The sequence below is a fragment of the Pyrus communis genome, chromosome 7, assembly GCF_963583255.1.
Source record: "Pyrus communis chromosome 7, drPyrComm1.1, whole genome shotgun sequence".
Classification (NCBI taxonomy): domain Eukaryota; kingdom Viridiplantae; phylum Streptophyta; class Magnoliopsida; order Rosales; family Rosaceae; genus Pyrus; species Pyrus communis.
Window position 1 is genome coordinate 4,790,067 of NC_084809.1, and position 20,305 is coordinate 4,810,371.

The window sequence follows — 20,305 nt, forward strand, 5'->3', positions numbered from 1 at the left end:
TCATTAGTTACCAATAGATCTTTTATTCACCTCATTATGTGCAACGACGATAATTATTGCCAATTTTTCTAGTAATTAGAACATATTATGTCTCTGTCATTTGAGTTTACCTAAAACCTATGAATTCAATGAGATGACTTTAAATTCAACCTTGCCATCTAGGAATTTCGAAAGTTAGATAATAATCTTCCAAGGTGTATAATTATGTATTTAACTACAAGTGAATATAAATAATCGAGTCTGTTTCCTTTAATTTGTTCACATAAGCTACTTCCCTATCTTTGACCCATGGTTATAATTCTGGCTAGCTTGTGGCTGCACCATGAATGAATTACTTAAAAAAAAAAAAATTGGTGCCGTACGCCATCGACCACTGCCTCGGCGACAATGCCTCCTTATTACCAGCATCAGCTCAACCAGATCAGCATCATCATCATCATCTAAGCGACAACGTTCGCCGTTCTACTAATTCTTCGCATGTTTACTATTTTGCCCAGTAATAATACACAAGAAGAGGAAGAGGATTATGCGGAAGCCACGAGGCTGCTTGAAGGATGAGAAATCGGGTTGAACCTAGCATCTTTTTTTCTTTTTTTTGGCAAAATGAAAACTTCATTAAAGACCCAAAAAGGGGCAGCAAGTACAAATAAAGCCTATGATAGCCCAAAGGCAAAACCCAAAATAAAAAAGAAAGTGCTATATACAAATTAGGCAGCAGTAGCGAAATACAGCTAAGATAATCAAAACAAATACTACTGAACATCACTCAGGTGAAACAAAAGAGGAAGAGGTTAATAGTGATTCCATTATCAAACATCAATTAAAAGATGATGGAGGACATGGAAGCCGATCCCGAGATAGCACTGTAACTAGTGAGGGAGGGGGCAAAGTTGCCCATGAGAGATTATGTTTCTATAAACTAAGCCTAATCCTGAAGGTAATTTTTTCTAGTTACTTTAATAAAATAATTAGTACAAAATAACTAGGACAACTCATAATTTGTGTGAAAATAATATCATGACAGGTCACAGTTGTAGTGAAACCTGAAAAGTTCAATCGATGAGTTTTAGCAAGATCTTTTAAGTGCCTTCTAAAAAAAAAGGTTATTAGGGATTCGGAAATGGTCTTACAATTCATTATGTGACATAAGTAATAAAAAGTTTATCTTGATTCTTGTACATTTTCTCAAAACCAATAAAAAAATGGTGACTTGTGGCTCATAATTTTTGTGAAAAGATCGACGGTTAAATTATAGTCAAATCTTTTGATCGTAGCAAGAAAAATGTTGTTGTCTAGAGTAAATCTCATATCGAAAATTAATAGACCTTACATGCACTTATATGAGTAAACCCAATAGTTGAGCACGCTTTATTGAGCCATATAAATATTCTTCACTAAAATTTTAACCTAAATAACAGAAAAATAATTCAAAATTACTAGTTCTGCCTCCGCTATGACTCAATAAATAATAAGAATCGGTAACAAATAACCTAGTTATAATTTTTCCTTACTACGAATGCAAAAGATCTTGCAAAAATTAGATAGATGATCTAGAAACTTATGTAAATCAATAAAATGATGCAGCACGAAGTTAACATGAGATACCAACGTAAGTCCTTAAAGAACAAATTCTAGAATCCACTAGATTTTGGTTGAAAATTTAAAATTTTGTTTCATTATTGATTGAAAGACGACATTAAAATGAAGCCAACAGCTTTAACAACATAATCAAAATGCAAGCTCAAGGGCTTTAGGGAATTGAACGAAATCAAAACGATATTAATAGAATGGCAAATGAAAAGTCCAACTTTTATTACAAAAATTAAAAAACTATTTTGGAAGCCTAGACGACCGCAAATGGCCGAAATCCATAGTATATCATAGCAAAGCAATGTGTTTGAACCATAGAGTCGTTCTCTTTTCTGAGAAGTATTATGGGCCCAAATTGGAACTTGGACGTCAAATTTGCAAATTCCTGCTGCGTTCTTTTGACTTCCGTGAGTCCATTGCGTCTTCTATCCTCTCATCCATCTGTTTTATATCATAAAATACTTATTTGACTTAATTTTATTCTCACGAATATATATATATATATATGTGTGTGTGTGTGTGTGTGTGTGTGTGTGTGTGTGTGTGTATGTGTGTGTGCGTGTGAACTTCAGATATTTGTGTGTGTGTGTGTGTATATATGTGTGTGCGTGTGAACTTCAAATAAATATCTGGAGTGATCCTTTTGTGTGGTAGTAAAAGGACCAATAATCATATGTAGGACAGCAGAAAGAGGTTAGCAATACAAGAAAAAGACCAAAAAACAAAAAACAAAAGCAAAAACAAAAACAACTAAGCCTGCGCAATGCGCAATATTCCCATACACAACATGTTCTTAAAAGATTGCTTAATATATTTATTTCTTTGGGATAAACACACTAGAAGGGGACGTTGGACAAACCGGCCTGTAACAAGGCATTACCATCTCTACCTATATATATGGCTTTACACTCTCAACAAATCATCAACCAACACTAAACAGAGTTAGCTTCTTACTAAAACTAATTACAATCACATATAAAGCAATAATGGCTGTGATTGTCTCTAACAAAAAAGCAGCCATGTCCCGTAATTTGGTTCTCTTGTTCTGCCTTCTTCTCATCATCTCCTTTGCTGAGGGAAAACAACTAGGCAGCAGTAAGCTTTACAAGATTAGAATTTTAATTATCTAGTTATAGACGATTATCTATTTCGGTTTGAATAAAATCAATGTTTTACTGAATTTCATTTTTTATGTATACGTTGGATACTAATACGTTGCCTTTTGTGTTTTAACTTTTCTTTTTTCTTTCTTTTGAATATTCGATTGTGTAGTTGGGTTTGGGGGCCTCAAAGCAGCTCCAAGAGCCCCAAGATGCCAAAAGGTATATGGGGCAAAACTTGGGGATACTTGCGATGGAATCATTCAGAAGTTCAAACTGAATGCTTCTCACTTCTCTGAAATCAACCCTAACCTCAACCGTGACAGTATCTTTGTGGGTCAATGGCTTTGCATTGTTGGCACTGCAAAATAAACTGCAGACTGAAGGAGGAAAGTTTGAGTTGAAGCAGAGAAAATAAATGCATGAATAAAAGAGCACCAACAAGCATCAGTGTTCGTCCCAAATGCTTTAATAGTTTTTACATTGTTGTAAAATAAAAAAAAATTAAAAAAATCACATTGTTGAATCCTGGTGTTTATGCTGAATTTTTCCCTTTTGGTTTTTTTCTTTTAATAATTTTTAATACTGAATTTGTTGAAATGACGATATTATACTTCAATTTAAATTATATTAAAGAGAATTCATACTCGAGCGCTGCTAATATGGCTACATACATCTGTTAATTAAATATTATTGTTTCCCTTTAAATAAACTACGGGAATTTATAAGTTTTACACAGGATTCTTGATTTTCGTCTATTCATTCGATCTAACGGTCGAAAATTGAAAGTTGTGTGTAAGAGGAAAAAATGAGTGCATAGATAGCACAACTCTTTAGGAAATACAACATTCATTAAGAATAAACAAGTTAAAGGATTTTTTTAATTGCACCTCTATTGATAATAACTTTTTAAAAATTATAAAATTAGTTTGATCCCAATACTTTATAAAGATTTTACCTGTATATAATGAAGCGATTAAATACTTTGCATGCAATAAGTGATTTGGCTGTACAATTATATTGTTTAAATACAGTGGAATACTCGAAAGAAACTCTGAAATTCTCAGTGCACTTAAGGGCAAAGTTTGATAACTTTCCTTGTGTGTTGATCATTGGGAAGGGTAGATGTGAGGAGGTTCGGTTCGGGTTGGTTCGGGTTGAGTCACAACCCGCTAATCAATTGATTAGGCTCGGGTAGCCTTTATCAAGGGTTTAAATATGCTGGGCTTAACCCACTAGCCATTTATCAATTCGTTAGGACCAAGTCCACACGCCAAATATAAGATCACAAAATCAAGAGCCAATTCAGGGAGTAACGTCTGCTACTATCGATCGCAAGATCAAGAGCCAATATCTTTTGGAAACCAAGATTTAATTATATAGTAGCTCTCGACCTATACGTACGATGCAAAAAATAAATAAATAACTCAACAATTATTTGGTTATTATGTAAAACTAGACACAAGAGAATAATAACGAAATAAATAAAAAATTCTATACTCCACTTAGAGAATTGGATGTACAAGTTGTGATTTGCTATTCACCCAAAATTATTAGAGTGCTTTATTAACATGACTAGTTTAGGATGTACTTAATGCGACTTCACATATTAAACTCTGAAAAACATTTACGTACTTAATTTAGGATCCATTACACAATCAATCACTTTACTTATACAAGGCTTGTTATGAAGGTAGGAGTCATATATGGTGTATGTAATATACATGAAGTTTGAGACAGCAAATATATTGAAATTCTCAACTTAATGGTTGTTGTTTTTAGCTCATGTGCTCTTAATATCGAAGGTCTTTTTTGACCAAAAAAAAAAAAAATATATATATATATATATATATAAGGTCTTTTTTAACAAAAACAAAATATCTAAGGTCTTTGATTTGTAGCTAAAAAAATTAATTAGTAGGTATAATATACCACTTGGAGAAAATTTTACTCAAATACTTACAAAAACACAGCAACTTATTCAGAAGGAAAGCATTTGTTTCTTGTTAGACTTTTTTTCTTCACATAAATGCTTATGTCGTTATTTTTTAAATTACAAATTTGAACAAGAATTCAGTGAACTAATAGAAAAAACAGAAGAAGAAGAAGACCAATGTCTAAGTGGGTTATCAGACTGAGTGAAGTCTAAGTGGGTTATCAGACTGAGTGAAGTATATGAAGTGCAATACAGCAAACCCATGACCCATCCATGATCAATGTCTCTAGACCCACAAAACCCAATGCCAAATGCTTGCCCATGCGTGGTGCAATTTTGATGTATGTTGGTAGTTGGACTCCAAAAGTCCTTGCTATTTATATCAGTTCATACACAACATGTTACAACATATGGTTAGTGGTTGCACTTTTAAGATTAAAATGATGTGACGTTTCTTTGTTTATAGATAAGATAGAGAAATTTGGTTTTTCCCCACTTTTCAACCAAAGCCACAAGTGGATCACATAGTCGGTTGCACTCAAAAAGGACCTCTCAGATTTGTCAATGGGATTGTCTTTAGAAACCACTAACATTCTACATGTGCCATGTGTATATCTTAGTATATTTAAATATAATAATTGGCATTGGGGTTCCGATGGAATGGAAGCTAGAAGTGGGTTTATAATATATAATTTTATATGCAAAGAATTAGGTTCTGTGCTGTATGGATGACATGACATGGCCAAGAGATAAGTAATCGAGCACTAAAATCATCTTCAACCAGTAATCGAGCACTAAAATCATCTTCAACCGAAGGGTCAAGAAGATCAGAGGACCAAAAATAATCCTAACATCGTTTTCAACCGAAGGCCAAATCAAAGGGCTCGTGGACTCCACTAGACAAAAAAGGGCCAAATGGCCAACTGGACGGCCCAAATGAGCCAGCCAGCCAGTCGGCCTGACCACATGTTGACGTCATATTTGATTTTTTTTTTTTTTTTACAATTTTTTAACTGTTTTTTTTATTATTTATTTTATATTAAGTAACATGAAACAATATTAAATAACATTAAGCATTAAGTAACATTAAAGAACATAAAAAAATTTAACAACATGAAAATTATTGACAATCCATAACATAAAATTATTGAGGTAATTTAATTTAAGTAACCATAGTAATTCAATTAAAATAATAAATTATGTTTGGCCCCTTGGACCTTGGTTGTAGATGGTTTTTTTGTGACAGTGCTATGTTTGGCTTGGCCCTTGGTTGGAGGTAGTAAGAAATATGACAATGCACTGTTCATTAAAATATTAATTTCTTGGAGAACCAGGGGGCTAAAACGAGCCATCTGGCCCTCCTTCTGTTGGAGATGACCTAATGGGATTCAAACACACTCAAAACCCCTAAAATACTCCTAGAGTGAGTTCTTCGGTTCTTCCCCATCTCGAATGTTCAAAACCAATCCATGGAGTCAAGACTAACATAATAACATTCATGCATTTTAATTGTGGTTGTGTGCACGAGGTTTACAAACTAAAGAATTTTTTTTTTTTTTTTTAAATCATTCACAAAGGGATGTCAACGTAGATAAAATCGTAACATATGCCTTTAATTCATCGGTGCAAGGATGGGCTATTTCCCTGTGTCATGCGAGTCATTATTGTCTTTAAAGAGTTGAAAATCCAAGGGGGAGAGTGATAGTTTTCCAGCGTGCCAACGTTCCTTTAAAACTGTAGGCTAGTTAGCATGTTTTGACTCGATGCAATAGGCAATAGCTGCCAAGAGTCATGCCGCGCACCATTCTCATATCCGGTCCCATATGTTACAAGGTAGAAAATAAAATGTTAGGGTTTTGTGTATAAGTAAATACTTTTAACGACTTAAACTAAAAGTTAGCATATAGAAATTTCACCCAAGCACCGAAAAGAGCTTTTGATAATAACACCTTTGATACTCTTAACTCCAAGCCCAAACAAATTCTTAAACCTCACCAAAAATGAATATCCCGATAATAATTCTTTAGTTAATGATTTTCACGTTCTTTATTTTTAGCAGCTTTTAAGTTGAATAAATCGAAAGATACTCGTTGAACACAATTAAAGAAATGAGTGCAAAAAGTAGATAAATCTGCATGTCGACCAATTTTCTATATTTTGACACGAAGACACCCACCGTATCATTGTGCCACAAAGCAAAAGAAGAAAACGAAAGTTGAAAAATCTGCATGTTGATCAATTTTCCATGTTTTGACACGATTACACCCACCATTTCACTGCACCACAATTAAAGCATGATTACTGGCAGAGTTATGCTGACTCTAATCCCAAATATAATATAACTTCGTGCAACCAATCTACTTAAAGCAAACAACTTATGTCTTATGCGGTGGTTCAATGGACGCGAGCACATAGAATGATATAGAATTGCATGAAGTCAAGGACTCTAGGCAACCTTTAAAGCCATAAAGTGTTTTGGTTGGTTGTTTGGTTTTGGCATTCCATGTTTCCAACTAACAAGATGAACTAGTCATATTACACAGAGCTACCCTAAACTAATAAAGCGAGGTTTTGGTTGATGCAAGGACCACCAAGGACACTTCTCTTCTCTATTTTTATAATTTTTATTGACATTATCCACAAAAGCCCTCAATAGGCTTGTCCTTCTAGTCGACATAAGCCATATCTCTCTACTTCTACAGACTCATCCTTTTTACTTTTCCTTTCTACCAACTTTTTCCAGAGAACAAGTCTAGGGGAGGATCGCAGCTCGCAATAGTGTTCTCGTGTCACAGAATTCCTTCTCATCCAGTACATATCCTGAGCGCATCATTAGTATTATAAGTAGAGTGGGATATACATAGTCGTATGCAACATTCTCTCCCAATTTGTTGACAACCCAATGTGGTCAAGAGAAATGACCACACGTTAGGGGTAGGCCAATATTAAAGAAAGAGTAATGTTATTCATACCATGTTTTTATATCACATTTCTATACCACCTTACGTGACATCTAATTTGGACAGCCACATCATTTGAAAAATTTGTAAAACCCAAGGAAATGAATAAGAGAGACTCCTCGTATACCACAATCATCATTTAATTAATTAGTTTTTCTTAATTATTAGTTTATTAAATAATGAACTAAATTTAAAATTCTGATTAATTCAAATGATGTCTCTGTCCACATCAAATACCACCTAACATGGTATAAAAATGTAGTACAAAAACATAGTATGAATAGCATTACTCTAAGAGAAATATTAAATTAAAAAATTGCAAAAGCATAGGGCAATTTCCTCGTCTCCCCAAAGTTCCATAGACGGTCAAGAGAACATATAATAATTTACACAAACCACTATAAACTCATGATTCAAAGAGCCTCTCTCTAACCTCACCCGTCTCTACTACAAAGTCCCAACAAAAGGAGTCAAAGTCATTCATCACATACCCTCATCTACTGACCTCAAACATGAGCTCAACACTAAAACACCCTAGCAAATAACCACAATCCTTAATCAGCCGCATCGGCTAATTAAACTCCAAAACAAAAGGTCAACGAAAACCAGATGATCCGATAAGAGGAGTTCAGCGGTCCATCACTTTCACTTTCAAGTGAAGGAGTTCTTTTAAAACTTAAAGGTAGTGGCACTGGCCACGCCGAATAGCTGTGAAATAGTTGAAGTCATGGTGCTGGACCCTAAGCTGCTTTAGCCAAGAATCCGCCACGCTCAATAGCGACATGAGCCTCTCTCGGTCCTTTCCACAATTGCCTGATACCCACACATTTCCTTGCATCTTGTAAGTGGCCAAACCAAATGGAGGGAGAGAGATGCCTTCCCCTTTCTTACGCTTCTGTTGTTCGTTGTTCCCAATATCATCCTCAAGGTCCATGTCTACATAGAGTGCATATCAGGCATGTAAGTACATATCATGCATATACATAGCTATCGAAGAACTTAGATATTTATGATGAAAAAGGCTTGAGCATGGAAACAAAACTAAGCGAAATGGACTTGGAGAATACATACCTTGAAAAGAAGATGAAAGGGTGTGGTAAGTGAGGAAGGATGTGGACAGATCCTTTATAGTCCTTCCCATTGGAATGTGATAAATTGGATACCTGAAAATAATCACATCAACAAAGTTAAATAACTTTTGCTTTATCCTAATAAGGAAGCATGCTCGTCTGTGTAATCACGGTCATTTATAAGCAGCACTTATTCTCTACAACGTGTAATTATAACCGACGTCGGAGTGATTTTCCAAAAATGTTGCCCATTCAGTGCTTTCACAAGCAACAAAACAATAAAGTTAAGTAGTATGCTCAAGACAAATTGCACGCTTTACTCTGATTCTATTTTGGTAATTATTTGGGTGTCACATCACATGTTAAGGCATGAGAGAGAGAGATGTACCAAGCAACAGCCATCCAACTAGCTGGTGAGAGATCAACGCTCCTTAATGACATCAAGCCAGGGTATCTTTGAGCTAACGAATTGATCTGAAAGCATATAACGAACAAAGTGTCAATCAAACCGACATACTTTTAGTATGCCTGTAACAATATGGAGTCTGAGAAACTAACAAGCATAAGTGGTCACGATCGTCCAAAAAATTAGAACCTCATATCTTGAAGCGTATTATATAATATTCTTCTTACAAAGAAAGAGTCAAAAAGATAAAAGAACAACCAAAACAAGAACATATTCTCATGAAGAGAGATGGATTTCAACATATCATGGTCAAAAGTTTAGATACCTAAACAGGAGAAAGTAATCATGTGACTATAACAAACCCGTTAATTTATTACTACTACCAAGTTTAATCAGATAAGACACCAACCAAACCGGAAAAAAAAAAAAAAAAAAAAAAAAAAGAAAGGCACAAAGTAAGGGTTGCACAAGAGGAAAATGAACAACAAAAGGATACCTTATCCATGAGAGGAACTCTTCCATAGGGAGTAGATCTCTCAAAATACTCAAAATATAGGCACCCTAATCTATCATTCACATGCCAGAGATTGTCTTGCTCGAACCCGCCATCTTCCGAAGAGCATCCATCCCATCTCCACAACTTATCACTTTCACTCTCAAAGCTGCACGAATCGCTAAACGAATCCCTAGTCTCGCAGTCGCCTGATTCGGCCTCTTCCCTGAAAAATTCATTGGAATGTGATTCTGCCATTACAGCAACTTTACAAAGACAGTTACCCCTTTTTGCTAGTAAATTACACGAAATTACAATAAGTAAAACTGTATCCGATGGCGATGGGCATAGAATCACCAAATCAAAGTAGTCCAACTAACCCATATCAGAATCTTAGCATTTCGATTGTCTACAACAATTCACAACCAAAACTTAATTGATTCAATATCGGTTTTAAGCCAATTCAAACCAGCATTTACAAATTCGATCACCACAACAATCAGGTTGCGAAAATCAAGCAGACACAGCTACTACAAAGTACAAAGGCAATTTAATTTCAACATTTTAACCCGAAAAGCGAAATTGCTTGTGTGAGACCTGAAATATTGATACCTGAAGCTATTCACAGATGAATTGCTAGTGAAAATTTGGATAGCAGAGAGGTAAGGCACATAGTACTGCACAAGGGTCTCGCCGCTGTCCATGGCGATCGGAACTCCGGCGCCATAAGCACTCCATTCATCATAGCAATTCCAGAGATCACTCAATGTGAAATACTCAACCTTTTCTCTCTCCCACGGATGCCATAGCCGATTGAGGTTCCTCATCTCAGACTGCAACACCAAACGTCCAAAAATAAAGAAAAATCAGCATACAAATTGATAAAAAAAATCATTCATTCAAAAACAAGCCAGAAACAGAAAATCAGGCTGCAGCACAATCAGCAATACAAAATCAGCTTGCAAATTGATGAAACAACCCTAAACAGTAAATTACAAACCTTGGGTAGGAATTGGGGTCGGAGCACTGGGGTTGTACAATGGAGGAAGCAGTCAAGGTTTGATTGCATTGACCCTTTGTCCAAAATCATTTCTTTTTCTTTCCTCTGCAATTCTAGAGAGAGAGAGAGGGGAGAGAGAAAATTTGAGTTTTTCGCTCACCCTGAATCAGAGAGAGAAAAAAATGTTTCTCTCACCCCAACCAGGAAAACAGAACGAGCCTTCTAAAAGAGAAAAAAACAGAGAGAGAGAGAGAAAGAGAGAAAGGAGAGGAGAGGAGAGAGAAACAGAGGAGAGAGAAAGCGAGAGAAATGGGAAAGAGAAGAGAGACTGAATGTCGGGATTAGATTTCCCTTGACAAGTGAGAGAAAAATGGGAAATGGGCCTACGAAAGAGTTCTATTTTTTAACGTTTGGACACAACAATTCACGGGCGAGTCTTCGCTTCTCCGTTTTTTCTCTTCACAGATAAGAGTCTTCGCTGGCAATGCTATCAATTCCCAACGGATTTCCGTTGGCCGGAGAATTCAAATTCCGGTCAATCCTCCGGACACGGAATTCTCTCCCTGTTTTTTCGGGTTTTTGTAATCGTTTTTCTCTCTTCACCAACCTTAAAGAAAACTTTAAGTCCCTTGATCACAGTCACGACAATTCAACGTTAAACCTTGAAGCTAAATCAATCCCACAAATCAAAATTATAAAAAACCCAGAAGAAAAAAACCTGCCTTTCAATCGAATTTTCCCGAGAAAATGACAGAAAATTTTTAGAAAACCAGAACAAAAAGAGCTGAAAACCAAGTTTTCTGCGCGAGAGATTTCTGGGTTTTTGTAGTTTGGCAACCAAAGACACGATTTTGTAACAGAACTGCGAGAAAATGATTCAACTTTTCCGGAAAAGCAGAGAAAGCAAAGGAAAAAAACCAAACAGAGTGTGAGAGACGGTGGGAGGAAAGAAGGAATCAGAGAAAATAGCAACTGAGGTTTATGTTGTAGAAAGAGCGAGATTTTGTAGAGATAATGGATTTGGATACCAACAATAATTAAGGCATCAGAATACCAGATTTATTATTTATCAGACTCATCTGTCTCAATCAAAGGCCCCTCCTCCCTCTAAAAAGATGAACCATATAAATTTATGAATTTTCTTTCTTGTTGCTTATATTTTTAATTTCCGTGGATTTTTTTTTAAATTTCTTTGGATATTATAATATCTTTAAGATGAAAGCCAAATTATCCTCTAAAATTTCCCCTCCCAAACCCACTCCAACCCAAGGGAAAATTTTGGGCTAAATACTAAAAGCTAAACCAATGCCAAATTCCCCCCAAAATTTAGTTCAAAAATCGAAGTGGACTCCACTCAATATTTATCAGAATTTAAATTTTTTTAGATTAAAATATTAATAAAATTAATTTACGATGATCTACATATTTTTTTTTAATTTAATTTAGCAAAAAAAATAGCCTAAGTTCATTCTTTAGATCATCTCCAATGGTTGGGTTAAAAGTCAAATTTTTTAGCCCGAAAAATTTAGCTTTTAACCCAAAAACAGTTTTTCTACTCCAACCATTATACCCTAAAATTTTAGCCCGGGATTATTAAAGAATGAATTTAGGCTTTTTTTTTTGTTAAATTAATTTAAAAATAAATAAATATGTAGACTATCGTAAATTAATTTTATGAACATTTTAATCTAAAAAAATTTAAATTCCGACAAATATTGGGTAGAGTCCACCCCGATTTCTGGGCTAAATTTCGGGGGGAATTTGGCATTGGTTTAGCATTTAGCATTTAGCTCAAAATTTCCCCTTGGGTTGGAGTGCGTTTGGGGGAAATTTTGGGATGTAATTTGGCTTTTAGCCCACCATTGGAGTTGGTCTTAATAATCTCGGGCTAAAATTTTAGGCTAGAACGGTTGGAGCAGAAAAGATGTTTCTTGGTTAAAAGCTAAATTTTCCGAGCTAAGAAATTTAGTTTTTAGCCCAACCATGGGAAATGGTCTAAGAGCATCTTCAATGAAAAATGTTAAAAAATAAATGTCAAATATTAATTTGATAGATAACGTAATAATGTCAGATTTTTTCTTTTTCCAACTGATGTTTTTTTTTATTATAAATGATATTTGTAAAGCTCATTTTAAAAATAAATCAATTAAAATAATTTTTTAAGATCTATAATTAATGCATTAATCAGACCTACACAATAAAATAATTAAAAATTATTGGGTAAATTATAGTTTACCATCTCAGGTTTGAGGTCTATTACAACCTCATAGAACATCTTCAAAACACTTCACTTTCATACCTCACATACTATTTTATTTCAATATAATACATCTGTTACATTTTCCATCTATTGTCCTGTTAAGAGCTGACGTAACTGCCATATTTATTTCACGTGGCTAAATAATTTAAATAATTTAAAAAATAAGAAGAAAGAACCCAAAAACCCACCCATCTCCCTTTCCTCCACTTTTCACCTCACCTCCCATCCAAAAACCCACCCCCACTGCATGTTCTTCTTCTTCCGCCTTCGAGCGGTCCCTCACTCTCATAGGTCTCTCCTTCTTCTTCCTCCCTTCATCTCTCTCTCGCTCCAACATCTTCTTATCCACCTAAGAGGCTTGTTAACTGAAGACGGTGTTACGGATGTCCCTGAAATTGGGGTCTCAATGTTTAAACAGATTAAAGAACGAGAGGTGTCGGGGATGAATGTGCATAGGCCGTTGGAGCCTCTGTGGTCCTCGAGGCTTACCATTGTCGAAAACGATGAGAACTTTGCCAAGGGAAGTCAAGTCCGAGACGGGGCTCTTCGATTCGAGGGCTTGGGGTTTGAAAATCACCAAGCACATACTTGTGTTTGTTCCACGAGAAACATTGGGTCATGGTGGTGGTCTAACATTGACGGGGAATGATGGTGTTGCCACCGTTGGAATCGTATGGGTGCATAGGGAATCGTCGGAGAAGACAATGAGCAGTGGGAGCAACCACCTGGGAGGTGGGGATGGGGTGGGGCTTGCGGGGGAGGTGGGGGTGGGGTGGGTTTTTGGATGGGAGGGGAGCTGAAGAGTGGAGGAGAGGGATGTGGGTCACCGCGGGGGGGGGGGGGGGGGGGGGGAAGAGGGAATGGGTTTCTGGGTTCTTTCTTTTTAAAAAAAAAAAAAAAAAACTTTTTAAAATTATTTAAATTATTTATTAATTGTTTAGCCACGTGGCACAAATGTGGCAGTCACGTCGGCTCTTAACTGAACAATTGATGAAAAATGTAACGGATGTATTATATTGAAATAAAATAGTACGTGAGGTATTACAGTGAAATGTTTTGAAGATGTTGTATGAGGTTGTGATAGATCTCAAACCTGATACGGTAAAGTGTAATTTACCCAAAATTATTTGAGAGCACATTTTCTCATATGTCAAATTTGACATATGAAAACTCATATATCAATCCACATAAGATTGACATATGGGTTAGAGCTTGCTCCTACCTTCAAATTTGATTACATGACATTCCACTTAGGATTTGATATCTCCTTTAGACATGGTCTAAGAAATGAGATATCCACACACATTTTTTACTTCTCAGACACCTTTCTATTCGGTCGTCGGATCAAATGAATTAAAGAAGATTAAAGGACAAAAATGAACAAGAGGTGTGTGAGAATTAAAAATAAATGTGTAGATAGCATACCCTATCCTTAATACAATCCAATAGGAGAAGACAAGCTTTGGTATAAAGAAAATTTTATTTATTTTGACCTAAAGATCATGAATTTGAGTCGTGATAACAACTCTTTGTAAAATAAAAAGTAAAATTGTGTACGATAAATGATCTCCTACCTTCGCAAAGCGCAAACCTTATTGGTTTGAGTCGCCCTTTAATTCAATAGGAAATGCAGGCAGTAGAAGATTTTTTATTTTTATTTTTCTTTAACTGGATGAGACTTGGTCCATGGCTTGCTTGGTAAGTAGCATAATCGCCTTTGAATTCTTTATTTTCTTTTCAACACTGCAATTATCATAACAAAAAATTAAATAAATAAATAAATAATAGGAAAAGGGGGATTTGAAAGGAAAAAAATCGTGCTTAATTTGGTTCATAATATTGCCAAATAATGTCGAAACTCTTTATCTTATTTTAACCGAAAATTAATATGTTTTTAACTGAAAAACAGTTTTTACAAGTAGAATTATGGATTTATTTTTTGACTAAGATAAGATCATAAAATTCTTTATGAAAAAAAAAAAAAAAAAAAAAAAAAAAAACTCTTATTAGCACTCCAAAAATCTCATTCTACACTCCTATGTATTTTTCCTTTCTAATTATAAAAAACTTGAAGTGCAAAATGAGATTTTTAGAGTGTTAATAACAATTCCAAAACAAAACAAAGAAACCCTCAAAAATTGAGCGGAGTAAAATTAATGCATTTATCTTCTTCTTCTTTTTTTCCCCACATAAATTAATGCATTTATCACTACACCACATTCAACAATAAGTTATGAAGATTTCTATAACTTCATTAGTGGCCAATCTCAACCTCTGGGAGTTGTATTTGCGTTTTATTTTCTAGGAGTTTTAAAGCCAGTCACAAGAGGTTGTCCATGTTTCAATTTTTTTTAGGCGAAGCGGCAGTGTTTATTGATAAAATTAGGCAGTATTATAATGGTAACGCTAAGGATATCAAATTTGAAAACTAAATTTGCAAACTAAATGATGTGTTATCAATAAGAATAAGCACATTTATCAACGTGTCAGTAATAAATCAATTATCAACTTTCATATATTTTAGTTTTCAATACTTTTTTTACAAATTTAATTTTCTTAACATTACTTGTGTGACATCCCACATCGCCCAGGGGAGCGATCCTTAAATATATATTCTCATCTCTACCCAATTTGTCACATCCCGGCCCGGGCGGGACCACTTCACGGGCCTGCTCCACCACCGTAGCACGATATTGTCCGCTTTGGGCTTACCATTCCCTCACGGTTTTGTTTTTTGGGAACTCACGAGCAACTTCCCAGTGGGTCACCCATCATGGGATTGCTCTAGCCCTCTTCTCGCTTAACTTCGGAGTTCCTACGGAACCCGAAGCCAGTGAGCTCCCAAAATGCCTCGTGCTAGGTAGAGATGAGAATATATATTTAAGGATCGCTCCCCTGGGCGATGTGGGATGTCACAATCCACCCCCCTTTGGGGCCCGACGTCCTCGTCGGCACATTTCCGGCCAGGGATAGGCTCTGATACCAATTTGTCACATCCCCGCCCGGGCGGGACCACTTCCCGGGCCTGCTCCACCACTGTAGCACGATATTGTCCGCTTTGGGCTTACCATTCCTTCACGGTTTTGTTTTTTGGGAACTCACGAGCAACTTCCCAGTGGGTCACCCATCATGGGATTGCTCTAGCCCTCTTCTCGCTTAATTTCGGAGTTCCTACGGAACCCGAAGCCAGTGAGCTCCCAAAATGCCTCGTGCTAGGTAGAGATGGGAATATATATTTAAGGATCGCTCCCCTGGGCGATGTGGGATGTCACAACTTGTATTATAATATTTAAAAAATCTATTCTGAATTAAATTCGAAAGTTCCTCAAACCAATAAAAATTAAAAGCTGACGACGAAGTCAACTTAAAACTTACAAAGCCAACTTAGCCATTTTACATGTTATTGTATTGGCAAATCTACGAATATGACAAACTAGGGATGACTCAATTTTTTTAGTGTCCTCTGCAATCAATCTCGGTGGGGTGGGGGTGGTTTAAGGCTGGCAAGAGACTGCACCACCACCAACGCATCACTCTCAAGAACCACCTTCTAATCTCACCATTCTTTTTTTTTATTGGAATTTTAACGAAAAGTTAATAGTATTGTTCATTTTAACGAAAAATTATATTTTTACACTAAAAAATCAATTCTAATACTATTCACTTTACCTTTTATTCATTAAAACTCAAAGTTTTCAAACCCTTTTTAATATTTTTTTTTTCTCCTTTGTAAATATCTCACAATTTATTCTTATATACTTAAATTAGAGATTCCGCCATTTCCAACTTCTAAAATTATGGACCCAAAAAGTGCAAGTATTCTCTCTCTTTTAGCAAGAAAATGCAGGCAATTCATCACTAGTACATCTCATAATTGCATCATTTTATTTTATGCCAATAAAATAAATAATATATCATCGCATGTCCCCTAACACAATAAAAGAAATAAAATAGTCCAATCCTCTACACTTTTCATATCATATTAAATTTATGTTTATGATGTCGACAAAAACGTGTCATTTTTGTTTAGAATGTGAAGAAATTGACAAGAAAATATGGATTTTAGGCCCAGGAGATCAAGACTGAGAAGGCGAACCATACCTACTCCAATTGAATTAATTTGTAATTATTTTAGTAATACTGTTTTTGTTCCATAGCTGCGGAACATTAACTAGTTAATTTCACTTATTAATAATATTATTTCCTATCATAATAATATTATTTCCTATCACAGTCAAAGTCATTGCTGCAAGGCAAACTAAGGTTCGAGGAGAAGAAGCAAATCTTGGCATTTGGGAAACCGCGTGAACGTAACAACACCACCACTGTCGCAAAATAATAGGTAAAATACAACGACGTAGAATGTCTGTAACTCCCCTTCCCGCTTTAATATACAGAAGCAATTAGCTTTGAGTATATATTATTTAAAAAAAATATTTAATTTGTCAGCAATTACTCAACAGTATGAACAAGTAGATAGATATCCAGCACGACAGCGTTGATGTGGAGTGAGTTGATCTTGAGATTGAAAATGAGAGTGGGTCCCTTCCAGTTTGACGAGTAGCTTGATGGCATTGGGTTTTGCAGGTGATAAGTCTGACAGTGATGTGTATGAACATGTAGAAGATCATATGCATCCGAATTTTATGCAGATAACACCACGAAAGATTAAGACACTTGTTTAATCCTAAGTTTAGAAGACAAAGTTTTGGGGTATGATGTGTCGTTTTGGCAACATGTTTCACGCTTTCTATGCGTCCTTTTTGAATAATAATATATAAAAAAATAAAAGTCACTTTTATCTTATTTTCTTCGGTTACCTTCTTCAATTTCAAATCTAGAATTAGCTTAAGGAAAATTAATAAAAAAATATTTGAAAACTTTGAGTTTTAACGATAATGACAAAATAAAGGGTAAAGTGAATTGTACCAACATTGACTTTTTAGTGTAAAAATATGATTTTTCGTTAAAATGAACAGTACCGCGAACTTTTCGTTAAAACTCTCATTAGCTTAATTAACCTAATGGATGGCTCGGAATGATGATTTGATATCAGCGATATTTAATTTTCACTTTGTTAAAGAGAAAATCTTGATTACTGAGTTACCAAGTGAACTTAGAACTCAGCATAGTATGAAAGTAGTTGAAATTATGATGGAAGCTAGCTAAACCAAAGCTTTATAGTTGTTATTTGTTCAGAAAGTTGTTGGTGATATCACATTAAGCACGACTTGAGTCTTTAAGTTGGGCACAACTCCATCCAATATATACGTAACAAATCAACTCATCTCATTTTGAAGAAAATATCGAGTTCAAATCATATAGACAGTCATTGTGCGATGCATAATGAATCATATAAGCACCTCAATGGGTTGTCACATCTCTCTTCTAAGGATTGAGATGCTAAATTCAAAGTAAAATTTTGAAGAATTGCTACCATTGCTCTGGCTGAAGTAAAAATGAAGGTCTGTTCCACCTCCGAAGTCATTAAGTCAACGAGAAAGTGAACTTTAACGAAAAGTTTTTGGTACTGTTCACTTTAATGAAAAATCGTATTTTTACACTAAAAATTTAATTCTGATACTAGTCACTTTATCATTTATTTTATCCTTATTGTTAAAATTTAAAATTTTAAAACCATTTTCATTATTTTTTTTTCCTTTTATAATAATTACTGAATTTCTCTGCAATATTGTTGTGACATGTTGTGGTTACAGAAGAAGAAAATGACACCAGGGATGCGTTTGTAAGTCTGCAACTGCAAGGTAGTGGTGCCACGTTTATCTGTAGAACATTCTCGCAATGTCACTGTATTTATCCATGATTCCATGTGCCTTGGATTTATTTTCCAATGATACTTAAATACTCAAAAATTAGTTAGAACTTCTACTTAAAATTTATCAAAATTATTCGTTGTCAATTTATAGAACTATGTATTTATAATCAGAACTGTTCATATTATAAATCACCATATAAAGATCGTTTCTGTAAAAAATCAATTAAAACTAAGATCGTTTAGTCATCAAACTATTTAAAAACAAATGAACAGTATTGATAAAAACATTATGAACCGTCTCTATATTTGTTATAGATAATTTTTACAATGTGATTTTCATAGTATGAACAATTCTGATCGTAAGCACAAAGTGTTGCGATTAAAACATTAAGAATTTTGAGTATGAGTTCCTACTTATCTTTGAGTAGTCAAGTATTGTTTCTTATTTTTAGGCACCTCCTTGAAAAGTGATCCCTTCCTTCTGATTCATCAAATCAGGGAATCTGTGCCATTGAAATTTGATCTAAAAGTTATAAATATGGACATACTTTAAAAATTATAATAACTTCAGTTATTGGATCAATTTTTAATGACACGGGTTTCTTGATTTTATGAAGAGGTATTCATCAATTTCCCCCCTGAACTTGTGACCATTGGCCAATTTCCCCCCTGAACTTTAATTTTGGCCAATTTCCCCCCTCAACTCTCATAATTAGTCAATTTCCCCTCTGAACTTTAATTTGGCCAATTTCCCCCCTCAACTCTCAAAATTAGTCAATTTGCACCCTACTATTAATTTTTTTTTTATAATTTTCCATCTATTCTTTTCTTAATTTTCAATCTTTCTAATAGCTTCCAACAAAGTACTAAAATTAACATAAACTCACCTGCATAATATAGGGTAAAATGTACAAAAACATAATACAGTTAGTATGTGACATGGGTTGATTATAAGAAAAAGTTATGAATCGGGTTTAAAGCATGTAGAAGAAGAAATAATAACAAAAAGAAATAATAATCCTAAACTCATGGATCAAACCTATTTCAATAAAATGGGTTATTCTTAATAAGGAGTCGAAAATTATGAATAGACTAGCCATTTTTTCACTAAAGCTCGATTCTCCGCAATTTACTTGAACTTAGCTTTCACTTTTATAAAGAAAATTGTATTCACATACAAAAATTTACACATCAATCCTTTTTGTTATCAATTTTGTATAGTCAAAAATCAAATAAAATTACTCCATACTGATTTATTATGACTAATAATACTATCTATGATAAATTGTAAAATTCTAAATTTTAATCTATTTGTAATAGGATAAAGATATAGGAACATGATTAACATACATCTTATTTAGTTTCTTACACACACTTGTTTAATTATGATCAAATTAAAAAATTAACAGTAGGGTGCAAATTGACTAATTATAAGAGTTGAGGGGAGAAATTGGCTAAATTAAAGTTGAGGGGGGAAATTGACTAATCATGAGAGTTCAGGGGGGAAATTGGCCAAAATTAAAGTTGAGGGGGGAAATTGGCTAATGGTCACAAGTTCAGGGGGGAAATTGATGAATACCTCTTTTATGAATTAGGAGGAAGGGATCTCCACCTCCTCCATCGCTAAACAGTATCAGAAGCAAGCAACCTGCTTCAAAGGGGACCCATCTGCAACATGTTTTTTCTGCATATTTATTTGACGTGGTCTTCCACC

The 20,305-nt window shown here is 34.8% G+C and overlaps 1 protein-coding gene across 1 annotated transcript; it reads right to left on the reverse strand.

Moving 5' to 3' along the window:
• Nucleotides 1–7,902: 7,902 nt before the first annotated feature.
• Nucleotides 7,903–11,586, reverse strand: LOC137740060 (uncharacterized). The gene is made up of 6 exons (XM_068479847.1): nucleotides 10,556–11,586; nucleotides 10,168–10,388; nucleotides 9,559–9,781; nucleotides 9,045–9,130; nucleotides 8,658–8,749; nucleotides 7,903–8,522 (listed from the first exon to the last, which is right to left on the reverse strand). The coding sequence occupies exons 1-6, from the start codon at nucleotides 10,643–10,645 to the stop codon at nucleotides 8,263–8,265; spliced, it is 972 nt and encodes a 323-aa protein (XP_068335948.1). The 5' UTR covers nucleotides 10,646–11,586; the 3' UTR covers nucleotides 7,903–8,262.
• Between the last annotated feature and the right edge of the window lie 8,719 nt (nucleotides 11,587–20,305).